The following is a 13,978-nucleotide window of genomic DNA, read 5'->3' as shown; positions in this document are numbered from 1 at the left end:
TCCATTATTCACACTGCCATGCAATATTTACTGTGGCAACATCCAGGGCCCAGAGAGCTGGGAGCTTGATCCCAGCCTCTTACAGGCTCCCTGCATCAGTTGGGATTTCCACCCCCCCTGTGCACTTTGGAAGGGAAAGTTTGTGTCCAACACAGCAAGTTCAGGCAAATGCAGGTAGGAATGCAGGAAAATATTTCTATTTGATACTGTTTCCTCCACCTTTTTTTTCCCAGCTTTAGGGAGAAACAGGCCCATCATTTATTGCCATGTAATACATGACCCTTGTGAATCTCCCTTTAAAGATTACTCCAGAGCATTTTAATGCATTTTTATACCATTTTTCCTTAAAAAACATTTGTATTCTTTCATTTTGATCAGTAAAATAGTAATTTCTGTAACGCCCTAAGGGACCTGGAGAACAGTAAAAACTGGCAAATCTGGTCTCTTCCTTAAACTTTGCCCATTTAAACTGTATTAGCAGTTTAAGTACATGAACGTGGGTAAATGACAACTGTCTGAAAAGAAAATCTGAAATTCAACCTTTCATGGTGTACAGCTGGAGAATGGATGTTCTTTTGCTTAAAGCTGGGATGTGTGGAGATCACACAGCAAGAGGCAAAGGAACTTGCACCCCCTGCACTAGATATTTTGGAGAAGAGAAAGAAACCCCAGGAATATCGCAAAATCAATAAATAACAGGATGCCACCCGTGGGTGGAATGCTTCAGGTCATGAACGGTGTGACCTGTGCTGATCCAAATAACCGCAATTAAAAATGGAAATCGTCGCCTGAATTCCCCACACGGTGGCACTCAAATCGTTCCAGCCGGGGCGAGGAACGCCCAGCCGGGTCCCCGGGTCACAGTGACACCTCAGCAGTGACACCTCAGCCTCCGGGTCACTCCCTCGCCCGGGGCAACTGCAAGCTCAGGAAAAATATTAAGCGCATCTCGCTTCACTGAAAACCTTTAAAACGCACTTCTCACAGCACTATATGTAACAAAGGAATTAACTTAAGCCTCGTTTTATTCCCCCCCATCATCACGTGGCTGGACTAATGGAAAACAACATCCTTTGGCAAGCTATTCCCGGGGAATGGGACCTCATGGATGTGAGACGGGAGTAAAAGACTCTCGAGCAATATCCATCAGCATGAATTGCCAGCAAGATATGCTGCAGATGGCACAGACAAACGTTGAGAGCAGCTTAGGAGTGTCCTTAACATAATTTTCTCCACTTCGCCCACACTACTTCGACACAGTCTAAGAACAGTCCTTGGCAGAGAACTGAGTCTGTGGTATCTGGATGGGGCAGAGTTTGCCTCACTATATCGATGTTTCTCTCTTCCTGACAAAGCATAATTCAGTCACTTCAGACCTGATCTGTTTTAATGCAGTACAAGCACCCTACATCCTTTGCTATTAGGCTGCTTTATTTGTCATTTGGTTATAGCATTCAATTATTTATGCTGTTGAATGTATTTTGCTTCGAGATGCATTTTAATGGAAGTGCAGCACTTATACCTTTCTCTAACCATGAAGGTCAATCCACAAGGCAGGAGGATGAGTCTGCACTTCTTAGACCCAAGAGTACTTCTGTTGTGCAGCCATCACCCACCTCCCTTCTTCACTGCACGGGTCTGGATCAAGAGAAAACGACAGAAATAAGTGTTCTTGGCAACTCCTGGCTGTTCTGAGAAGCCCTCCCTTGTGCCACAACTGGTAAGGCAAAGCCACTGATAAAACTGGTGATAATATCACCATTGCACATCATTTTTTTCCTGCAATACATCACCCCCATCTACCACTGAAACAGTTCTGCAGCTTTCTGTTAGGCCAAGGGGCATTTCTTGCACCAGCTTGCCCTGGTAAGTGTGTTAAATATAAAAGAGAATTCAGCTGTTCAAAGCTTTGATAGGAATGTTTTGTTGTCAACTTCCTTCACCTTCCATAGGTTTAAAGAGTAACTGAAGGACAACGTGGTGCTTTAATATATTCCTGCTTCTATCTGACCTGCAGTAGTATTTCTGCTGGGGAGTCTTGCAGAGGGACACGCTTTGGAAGCAGCACAGCCAGTCCCTGTTTCTCCTCCCTACCTGCCCCTGGATACATGGAGTGTTCCAAGGAAGAAGAGACATTCATCCAGAGGTCAGGGAGGGGTTGGGACTGCAGCTCTCAGTCATGACAACAGCCCAAGCTCCTGGGATGAGGTTGCAGGAGAACCTGAGCTGATCTCACAGCTCCCTGAAAGACGAGGCCCTTGCTCCCTGTTCCTCCTCTTTGGCCTTGCCCTCTGTTCCTGCTGCCTCTGGTGGTGCCAAGCCCTCACTGGAGAGAGCCCTGGCATTCCACACATCCCCTGAGCCAGTTCAACTCATTGGTCACACCAAAAACTGTTGGTGGACTCCAAGAAACAGCCAGAGAGGGACATTAGGAAATCGAGTTTGTTATCGACAGTAAAACTGCCTGAATACTGCACACATTTTAACACTTGTTATTAATAAGATTATCCACAGTAATGCTGATTAATCATCAGATGAATTACCATAGTCATATTTTGTCCCATTCAGGAGTGAAAAAAATGGAAAATTAATCCAAGACTAAAGAACAATGTAAAACTATTCCTTTTCTTGTTTTTTTTTTTTAGACCACCATGACTTCATTACAATTTCACTCTGAACTGTAATCTCATTACTTCAAGGTCACTCAAGCATAACAGCAGTTTTAAATTCAAAGCATCTGCCTCACCAAACAAAAGGGAAATTACACTCTATTATTCTAACTATTACAGTCTAATATTTATATTATGGCACCTTCAGAAAACAATTCTAGGTTCTGTCATTTATGTGGGCTAAGAGTTCATTTTTACTTGAACGGAAAGATAAGGTAGATGTCAACTCAGAAAACATTCCCTCTGGGGAAGGAAAAAATTAAAAAGGAAAAAAAGAAATCTAGGGCTAATTTTAATTAGTTTGCCCTTCCAAAGGAACACAGGCAAAAAACAATATTAATAATGAGACAGCCGAGCAGATGTTTCTGAAAGAGGATAGAAAAATAAGTTGTACGAATTACATGAGAATAGACACGAAACATTTTTTTTCTCCTCGTGGCCATGTGGCTTTTGCCCACATTATAAAAAAGGCTTTGAAAGTACAGGTTAAAGAAAAGCAGCCACATTACATTTACACCCACTGATAATCCCACCCTGTCTCCTTCAAACATGGTAATATTCCTACAAGAAAAAAATGCAGCTTCCACCGAGAACCCTCCTAAGACAGGTTGGCAGAAAACCTGGCCCAAATATCAGATATTTGCTTCAGATGTGCAGGTACATCCCAACACGTCTTCACACAAGCACAGCAGATGCATTGGAACACAATTGTTTCAGACTGCCAACAAAAAAAGACATCATGGTTTCTCAGCTCTAAAAAAAAAAAAAAAGAGGTTTGTAGTCACCACGTGCTCGTGATTTGTATCATTAATCTTTAATGGCAGCTAGAAGCTACAGGTTTATAAATATATATATATTTTTCATAATTGTGACAACCAGTGACTAGATGCGGTTTTGGTGGAAAATTGTCTGAAGTACTGTAAGGCTGGGTAAGTTACAAGGCATTATTAGAAAACATTGATTTTTGACTTCTGGTGATATTACATTTTTTTTTTTTTACAAACATTAGAAACAAACATTGTTTGGTGAAATATAAACATTGCAGAAGACACTACAACCAAAAGTAATTTACCAGTCAAGTAACACTTTTTTTTCTTTAAACAGAGTTAAATCAAAGAAACAGTATTAAAAACTTACATGTTGAAGAACACTCCCCTCAACAGGACAGAATCTCCATTACAGAGAGAAATCATTGGTGTGACACTACAAGGGAGGAGTTGGGTTTGTTCAAACCATTCCAAGAACTCTAATTCTCTGTCACAGCAGAATTTTCCTGGCTTACAACATGGATTCATGTCCAGATGTTGGCAGGTTTTCCACCCAGGCAGAGCTCAGCTTGGATCAACCTTAAAATACCTGAACTTCACATCTGGGTGCACCTCCATGGAGTCAGGACAGGTTGTGCCACAGTTCAGAAACTGGATTTATGAGTAATCTCAACCAAGTTCAGTTTTACTGCTTTTGATCAGCTTTAAAAACCTACACATTAGCTCCTTGAGTTTAAAAGGATAATACAATTTGGCTTTTTTAAGATAGAGAAATACAAGAAAAGTTTAAAACTCACAACAGTAACACAACATTTTGTCCTAGAAAGTGGTTTAAAGTGTAATGTGTGAGCCTTGATTATGCAGTTTGATGAAATATTGTCTTGGTACTTTTAAGAGGAGCATTATTATGATTTAGTGAAGTCAGATCGGACAAAAAAAAAAAGAGCCTAAAGTTATAACACCATTTAAGACACACAATTTCCTTAATGACACTTTTAACAGAATATTCTACACACAACACACTGATAACATCAACTACACCAGTCAAGTTAACCCCTAAAAAAACCCAGGTGCACCATAGAATTGCATAGAAAGAAATCCCTGGCATTAATACACTTGCACTGGGGACTAGGACTTTCTCCCTGCCTTACTAGACCAAAGCACATATGTTTTTAAAAAAGCACATCTCACACTGGACATTTCTCTTAGCTATATTCTTTGGAATCACTAGTGCATATCTTATTTCAAGCAATTTTCAGGCTGCATGCTACTGTTTCATGTTGTAAAACTAAAACCGCAAGGAAAACAGTTTTCCCTCCAAAAATGTAATGGAAAATAATCTTCGTACGTGGCATAAAATTAAAATCAGACCTCTCTCAACAGCAGAGCTGAATGAAGAGGATATTCCCATGAGATGGGGAAACTCAGGGTCAAAACTCCTCTCTGTAAAGTAAAAAGTCATATTTATAGGTTGGATAAAGAAAGAATCCAAGCAATAGCCAATGGTTTTATAGCTCAGCATCCACTCTGATCATGGAAGACCTACATTCAAGTCCATACAGGGATGTAGGGAAGTAATCTTATTTATTTTGGGGCAATTCTCTCATAATAAGCTGAACCTGAGAAAACCTTCCTTCGAAACAGGTGTGTTTCCCTGAACATGTTTCATTTTGAAACACGCCACCACCTTCCCTTTTAAACAAAACACTGACCAGCTCCACATAAGGCTGAGGGATTCATTTTACAACGACTCTGACTACATTTACTTCTTGCCCTAAACTATTTATGATGGAAAAACCTTCCTCTCAGTGCTCAAAAAGACTGTCAGTCATTCAATAATCCTTCCATCCTCTCCAAACACGTGCACTGAGGATTTCCCAAAAAAGCCATGCAGTGGAACTGGAAGGTAAAAGTAATTTTCTTCAGCTCCTCCCTGCAGTGAGCACTTTAATGTCATGATATGACCTCTGCAGACAGACAAAATCCATCCCAAAGTTTTAATGATACTCATTATGCAGCATCAGATAAATAACAGTAAAAGCTGAAGAGACCACGTCTCCACAAACAGATTTCATAAAAAACTAGAACTTCTGGTTTCAGACAGAATATATATTTAGAATATCTGTGCAAGAGGTGAATATATACAATAAATATATCTTGTTATATCAACTAAAGTCACAGATTTTTTTTTTAATTAACTATGCAATTGTAGAGGTGTATCAGGAAGACATATTTCTGACTGACATTTCTTTCATTGTAATATGGGAAAATATAATCGAATTCTTCCTGCTGCTACAGCTTCAGGATGTCTGGCACAGCTGGGAATGTGTCAGGAATTAGATTAGATTATTATATTTTAGTATAAATTTCATTTTAATGACAAAGTCTTTATTGGACTTCTGGTGGGAGAGCTAAGGAACACGGGAGATTTCTTCCTAGGAAATGCTGAAAGGCACGTAAAAATTTTAATATATTCTCAATAATATGTTAAATATCAGATTCTGAGTATTTCTGTAGGGCTACTATGGAAAAACATTTCATGTCTCTGTAAAGGGGTGATGCTTCTGCATGAGCAGACATCTGTTCATTCAAGTGATACATTTTCCCCTCACATCTGTTGAAGCAACAAAGAGTGTGCACTTATTCTGTTGTTTTCTGAGATTCTGAGGCACACACATTCACAGCAAAAAGTTGCTTGCAAGTGGTAAAAGGTTAGAAAACAATTTAATTTACCTGAAATTATGTATACTTGTTGAAAATGAGTAGGACAGTTTCAGTTTTATGCTCATAAATAATATGCTTAGCTAGCTGAAATGCCATTTACAGTCAATAGTTCTGATTCCCTTTAGGCTCTCTAATAATTAGGGTAAATTTCCAAAATAGTGCCACGAAAGGCATGGAATCACATGCAAAAACCTGCCAGTTCAAGTGGGAAGCAGCAAACATCCCTGTCAGACATACAGTACAACTTGACTGGCTGTATAAATTAACATTATAGTGCACATACAATAACATGGCACGTCCCATAAAGCTGCAGCTTTGCACCAGAAATGCCAGACACACTTTTACATCTGAATAATTTACTTCAGAGTGAAGCACAGGACCCAAGGATCATGGCCTTGTCTAAACCACTCTGGAATCACATGGAAAGGGAGGTGCCATATCCATCCATGCAAATAAAAATACAAAGAGGTGACATGTTTCCAGCAGAAGGTTGGCTTGGAAAATCTTCAGATATTTTACTTTGCTTGTGAAAGTTCTTTCTGCTGAACAACATTCTTCAGAAATAGGATTTTAAAAAGCGGTTTTGCTCGTGCTCCCATTAAAAGGATGGGTGTCCTGCCAACTTAAAAATGGTTAAAAATGTGGGTTTTTTCTCCTCGAAGTTTATGTAAATATTATATAAATATCATTTGATATTTTCATTTAATCACCATTTATCACAATGCTTCCAGCAAGCCACACATAGATGGCATCAGGTTGAAATCTAAGGGACTGGAAGCCACAGGAATGCTGCCAAGGGACAAAACACTCATGGCCAGTGCAACCAAAACATGTGGTTGGAAATCTGAGTGAGTCTTGCTTGGAAATAAATTCATGTGATAGAACAGCAAATGTGTAATTGAAGAGGTGCAACTGTGGCACATACCACCGATAATTTCTATTAAAACACCTTAATCTTCTTCCACAGAGCTCATCAAGAGCATCCTCCAGTCAAAGCTGCTGGTGCAGCCTCACCCTTCCAGCTTGGAAAAGGAGCTGTTCCTAAATGCTTCCAGAAAGGCCATGTCTGTTACTGGGCTTGCATGTGTGTTATCCATAATCTGGGATCAAGTCCAAGCCCCTGAAGTTACTCACAAAATTCAGGTTTAGGTCAGGCTGAACTGCTTGAAAGCTCAGGAGAACTGTTTTACAGGACATTCTTCTGGTGCTCTACAGCCCCTAAAGTTTTAATATTCAGGTCTGTCTGTGGCAAAGGCAGCCATAAATAAAAGAACAGTGACCTTTGAACAGTATTGTAAAGCCATAGCCCAGTTCTGACTGCAAAATTTCAACCAAGAGCAACAGTAATTTCACCTAAATCGTGATAAAAAATAAAGGGTAGCACAACAACCTCCCAGTGTACTCGGTGCATGTAAGCCACTTGGGTATCCCAAATTGAAAGAGTTTAAGCCACAGGTGTTAGAAGGAGATTTTAAAAACTTTTTAGAAGCCTTTAGAAAATTTTCAGAGACCTGCAGATGCTGCATAAATCAAATGACAATGAAAACTGCCATTCACTGGAAAATAATTTTGGAGTTCTGGAATCATTCACTGTTAAAAATGGTTTTAGCTCTGTTTGTGTTTCTAAAGCCATTGAAACAGTAAACAGGAATCTTGTTAGAACTTCACAAGCAAAGTTGCAGCATCACTTGATCTAAAATGCACAGAAACTACTTTTTTCTCCAAGCATTTTAGTCTGTCCAACCCTCCAGCTGTTGGTTCACTCTTTGGGTGAAAAAGGCCAAGCAAAAAGTGCTTTGGAAAGCTCTAACACATAAATAAAAGATGTTTTGCTGTATTTCTACAGATTTCAAAGTGCTTTCAAATGGAGACAAGTCCTTTTCCTTCTCTCCAGTATTAAGGCTCTTATAAAAAAATATAATTTCAACTAAAAGACACTTGGGCTTTTTTTAATCAAATACACCACTTCATATGCTTTACTCATGAGCATTTTAAGACCCTAGTTGTGCAATTCTAGCTTTATATCCATGTTCTAGCAACTTATAGGATTACTGTATTACAAGATGGGGACCTTAATATTCTAAAATGGGAAATCCTCAGGAGATGCTGACAGTACATTTCTCTTATATTCTGTTTCATTAAAAACACAGGGATTAGAAAACTGCCTGGGAAATTAAAACCAAGTTACCAGTACTACAGAAAGCAGTCTTGCTATTACTTCCATTAAATCAGAGACAGTGATCCAGAGAAATTAAATTAAATACTCTTTTCCCATCAACTTTCCAGACCTCTTTTTCCCCCAGAATTTAGAAGTTTAATTATTCTGACTGAACCAAACCCTCAGGAGACAAAAGTGCTCTCAATTCCCACCGAAGTTCTGTGAGAACTCATTACTCCAGACATTACTCAAGCTGCTTGGGACACTTAACTCTTTCAAGGAACATAAAAATGAAGTTAAAAATCACATTTCATTCATTAACAACGTACAGAAGGTCCAAAACCTCAAAGGCCTGACCTGACAGCCCTTCATAACCAGCAGATCACGCTGACATTGGTTTTGCCACTCTCAGAAGTTGTATTTGCAGAGGTCCCTCTCCTGCAAACACGCATACACCTCAGTCCTGGAAAATTAGCACCCGGATTTGGCACCAGCACAACCTGTACTCAGCTGAACTCCCAAAAATTCGAGTTTTAAAAGGAAAATGCTATGTTTACTGCTAATATAATTTAAAAACATATTTAAAACATACCTTTGAAGGCAGAAGTCAGCATACTCCATGATTTCTATTGATGTATTTTCATATGGCAAGGTGCAACTTTCTTCGATTTGTCTCACTAAACTTTGCCAGATTTGTGAAACCTGTCCCTTACTGAAATTATTATGAAAAATTTGGAGCACTTAATTTTTCAGAAAGGAGGTCCCTGCCCTGACACACCTTAAGAAATTAAGTTAAACCGTCAACAGGAATAAAAATGAAAGTGTTGCTTGTGATGCAGACCAGAATTATGGATTTAACTCTTGCAGCCTCTAGTTCCCTCGGTGCAATCCCACGACTTTCCTGCTGACCTCAACACAAGCAGCTTTACGGGCCCAATCCTACAGAAACAAACACCAGACCCTGCCAACCCCTTCCACCAACGTACCACACGAATCCTAAACCAAAACACTTTCTTTTGAAAATCTCTCCGTGAGTGACATTTCGATTAGGCTGTGACGCTATTTTTTTCTTTCTAAGTATGTTTAAATACATGAAATAGGGTTCAAAATTTAAAAAAGAAAAAAAAATCTTTGCTTTAAACCAAACATTTTTACAGCATGATGAAACACAGCTACACCTTGGGGCATCCCTGCTCTTGTCCTTTTGGGTTGCAGACTAACCTGTCCCTCAGCCCTCCATTATGAGGCCCTTAACCCCAAACTGACACGAGAGGGTGAGCGCAGATCCAGCCCCTCGCCGGAGCCGGGCTTTGCTTGAGCAGGATTAGGCAAATGGGACGGTTGGAGGGATGCCCTGTGACCCTGCCCTCCGTGTCACCTGCTGAGGCGACAGCAGCCCCTCCGGCACCTGGAAGCCTGTGCATCCATGGATCCCGGTCCCGGCCGGTCAATCCCGCCCATCCCCCGAGCCCCCCCGGCAGATGCTGCTTTGGTGCCCGCCGCAGCGCTCGGCGGACTGAGGGGAACCCGCGCCCGACACCCCCGTGAGGCGAGCGAGGGTCCCCCGGCATCGCCAGCGACCCCGGAAAGCCAAATCACCCCGCTGGGAACAGAACTCGGGAAAAGCCCTCCCGGCGGCTCTCTGGGAGGCGGCGGGGCAGCCCCCGGGCGGGGGGATCCCCCCGGCTCAGATGAAGTGGATCCAGGCGGAGCTGTCGGGGTCCTGCGGGAGGCCGGTGCCGGGCGGGAGGCGCTGCCGGGCCCGCAGCCGGTAGTTCTTGCCCTCGTTGTTGTCCCAGTACTCGGCGCCGGCCACGCGGTACCGGACGGCGAACTCGAGCGTGGCCTCGGCGGCGGCAGCGCCCAGGGGCAGCAGGAAGGCGAAGCGGTCGGTGATGCCGTCGGGCGGCCCGGGCGGCTGGTACGCGGCGGGAGCCTCCGCGCAGCTGGCCCAGCCATTGAGCGTGTACCGCACCGACACCACCTTCTCGTAGGCGAGGTTGAGGACGCGCACGGCTCCGCGCAGCCCCGCGGGCTCTGCCCGCACCCACTCCAGCCTCACCTTGTGCTGCCGCACCCGCTCCACGAAGCCCGGGCTGGCTCCGGGCTGCGGCGGGAACAGCGGCTCCAGCAGCGGCGGCGGCGGCCCGAACAGCACCGGCTCCAGGTCGCCCAGCGCCGGCGGCTTCCTGGTCTTGAGCAGGTCTGCGGGGCGCGGCGTGGGCGGCGCGGGCAGCGGCACCCGCGGCAGGTCGGCCTCGCAGAAGAGGTGCACGGAGGTGAGCTCCAGCCCCAGGGAGTCGGCGAACCGCACGGTCTTGCGGCGCGACGGGCTGTGCTGCAGCGCGGGGCGCAGGCTGCGGTCGCCGGGCGTGGGCAGCGACTTGGCGCGGCGGCGCTGCGTGGGGCTGGGGGGCACGGCGGGCAGCGTGGGCTCCCGGCCCCGCGTCTGCGGCGGCTTCTCGCCCGCCGCCTCCCGCACCACGGGCGTGGGCGCGGCGTCGCCGTCGGGGCTGCAGCCCGCCCTGCACTGCTCGGCCAGGCTGCCATAGAGGCAGGCGCTGCAGCTGAAGTTGCGCGGCAGGTAGAGCCGGGGCGGCGGCGCGGGCACCGAGCTGTGCAGCGAGCCCGCCTTATCCATGGGGCGCCGGCGGGAGCGGCGGCGGGGCCGGCGGCTGGCGCGGCACCCGCGGCTCCTCCTCTCGTGCGGGTGGCGAGGCGGCTTCAGCGCCCGGTCCGCGGGCTCTGCCCGTCGCCCGTCGCCGGCGGGATCGCCTCGGCGCTGTGCAGGTCGCGGCCGGCCCCGGGGGATGCCGGCGGGAGCATCTGTGCGGGGGCGGCGGCGGGGCCGCGCTGCTCCGGCTGCTGCCGCTGCTGCCGTGCCGCGGTCAGGCAGCGACACACGCCCCGAGCCATCCTTCCCTGCCCATGGCTCCCACCCCTGCCCGCCTCGCCACGGCCCCTGATCACACCCCGCGGCTCCCCCCAGTACCGCGGCTACGCCGTCCCTCTCCTCCTCTTCCTCCTCCGCCTCCTCGCTGTGTTCTGGGTCTTTCCTCGAGGATCTCATCCAAAAAGAGGAGGCGGGAGGGATTCCCCAGTGGAAACATTAAAATTCATAGCGGCGCTCTCGCTCGCCCGACCCGCTACAGAAATAGCTGCGGGAGAAAGAGGCAAAGCCGGGCTCGGGGAGATTACACGGGCCGATAAGAAACAGCTGGCTGGCAACTTGGATCTCGCAGTGTACATTTAAAGGAAGAAATCCAGCTAATCTGCTGTAATGCGTTTACTGTACATCTGCCGAATAAAATACACCTGCCGCAGTCCTGCCGCTCATCGCCCCCGGCGCTCGAACAGCTCCGGCCGAAACACGGGGGGACGATTGTGACACAGGAACCCCGGTGGTTCTTGTCGGAAGAGCGTTTGGCAATTGCCGAGCAATATTCAGCTGAATTACAGTTTAATGACGAGCAGACTCTGGTGTAGCCAGTTCAAGGCGCTAAACCACCATTTTAGTAAGCCGCTTCATTCCAGACTTTCCGTAATCTGGGACTCATTTTTAATTAGTAAATTGCATTAAAAACAATGATCCAACCGTCCTGCCAGAGCCTGAGCCTGAACTGTGTTGACATGTGATTCTGATTTAGCTTCTGAGCAGGAGCTTTTTACACCTCGAGCATTTTATCTGCAGCACTTGGTGTTCCTTTGACAGTCTGGGCAGTGGAAATGCGGCTGATGAGATTAAGAACGGGACAAGTAAACCCGATAAGGACCAAGTGCTAAAAAGCCACTAGAACACAGGGAAGAGTTATTCGCTGCCTCTGTTAGAACTATCAGCTTTAATTCCTTTACTAATAAGTATGAAAAAAAATCCTAGATTATTGCTGCTGGGTTCCAAATGTTTTTAATGACAGATGGTTCATAAGCAGGGAATAAAAAATTCTGCTCATCAGTGTTAAATTTGACACCATTAAGCTTTGTCGTGCCATCGGCTCACATTCAGAGGCTGATCATAGGTTTTGAAAAATCAAATACGAATAACAAATAATTACATCTGAATTCATTAGCCCAGGATCTTAAACTTGTCTCATTTGTCCTTTAACGCCATTCCTCACAGAAATTAGTATTTCAGGAAAATAAGGTTTTCATCTACTCACACTTAATTTGGGGGAGAAAAAGAAGCAACCCAAATAACTGTTCAAACAGGTTTTCAGGTTATATCCTTTTGAATCATTTTTAGAGTAATTTTTCTCTGTCATAACATTTGCTAAGGAATTACCACTTCTTTGTGCTGATTTCACTTTAAAACAAGTAAAGAGTAAGAACATTCTTTTTTACATTGATATGCAAAGTCTTGGCATTTTTAAACCATTGTGAAACTATTGGAACTAATACACTAAATTGGTTTAAACCCAATAACACATTCAGTCAGGTTTGGGTGTCTTTGTGGCATGGACGGGGAACAAGACTTCGGAATAATTTAGTTTCCACTGTGCTTTACACAGCTGGGGCACCTTAGTAAAGTTTCACTTCCCTCTTCTGGTAATGGTAGTTGCCTAACTTCTTCTTACCATAAACTTGAGTAATACTCCTGCTTTTTGGCTTTCCCAGGCCTCCTCTTTCCTCCCACAACCCTGGTACTATTTAATGGAACAAAAAAACCCTAACTTCTTTCTTCACTGGTGATTGCAGGTGATGTAGTTCACGTAACCAAGTTTAAAATACAGGTTCCTCAAAGGTCATAAAGGAAATAGTACCATAAAAAATAAAAAAGAGAAAATACAGTGAAAAGATAGAAAAAAACCCCAAAGCAACACAATAAGCTTTGGACTAGCCAGGTCAAGCCAACATGAGATGCAGATGGACAGCCATATAAACTGACTGACAGCACGAGAACAGAGTTCAGAAATGTCACTTGAGTTCTGCTCTTGTCATAGTCGGGTAAAAAACAACAGTTCTTTAACCTTCAAGAGAATGAGAGCACTGTGTGTGTGTGTGAACAGTGGGGAAAAGGGTAGAAAGAGACTCGATATAAATGCAAGTCTGCTGTGAATAATTTCACAGGTGACCCTTATGGAGTAAGAGTGGAACAAAGCCATTTACAGGTTTTAAAAATCAGAAAGAACATCAACTCACCACTAGTTCTGGGGGTGTTCACATTTTCACCTGCTGTTTCCTGCAGACACCTCAAGTTCTGACACACACAGCCTTGTCTCTGTTGAGCACTGTCACTGTGTAAATGCCACCAGAATCTGTAACAAAGCCATTTCTCACTTTTTCTTTTTTCTCTTGATCTGAACATTCCCAGCATGTCTCATTGAATCTGAGGATGCTCCTGCTTTCTTTTTACTCCTGCTCACTTGCCAAGGGTGAAGCTGTTGGAATTCTTACCCACATCTTTCACTTCTGAGGGTGTCCTTACTACTAGGCTGCTCTTCCCCCTCTGATGAATTTAAGACAGACACAGTAAATGAAAGTTTTGAGCACTGAAATTTAACAAATACACACACACACACACATATTCCCTCAAATAGCCTGCAGGCTTGTGCATCCTTCTGTGTTGTGGAAACTGTGGTACAAGTTGACAGTGGGAAGCATCAGACCCCATTTGTAAAAGGAAGTCCTTTTGGGTTTGCCTACTGTAAATAATTGTGCACAGC

At 44.5% G+C, this 13,978-nt stretch overlaps 1 protein-coding gene across 1 annotated transcript; it reads right to left on the bottom strand.

Moving 5' to 3' along the window:
• Window positions 1-9,315: 9,315 nt before the first annotated feature.
• Window positions 9,316-11,249, bottom strand: PPP1R3E (protein phosphatase 1 regulatory subunit 3E). The gene has a single exon (XM_027725152.2). The coding sequence runs from the start codon at window positions 10,957-10,959 to the stop codon at window positions 10,006-10,008; it is 954 nt and encodes a 317-aa protein (XP_027580953.2). The 5' UTR covers window positions 10,960-11,249; the 3' UTR covers window positions 9,316-10,005.
• Between the last annotated feature and the right edge of the window lie 2,729 nt (window positions 11,250-13,978).

Source organism: Pipra filicauda, unplaced genomic scaffold (genome assembly GCF_003945595.2).
Source record: "Pipra filicauda isolate LSUMZ 115617 unplaced genomic scaffold, ASM394559v2 scaffold203_size1373443_pilon, whole genome shotgun sequence".
Lineage (NCBI taxonomy): Eukaryota > Metazoa > Chordata > Aves > Passeriformes > Pipridae > Pipra > Pipra filicauda.
Note: the sequence above shows the minus strand (reverse complement) of the source record. Positions and strands in the feature narration are given on the sequence as shown.

Excerpts from the sequence above, each read along its gene's own strand:
- PPP1R3E (XM_027725152.2), bottom strand. The coding sequence starts at position 10,959 with ATGGATAAGGCGGGCTCGCTGCACAGCTCGGTGCCCGCGCCGCCGCCC.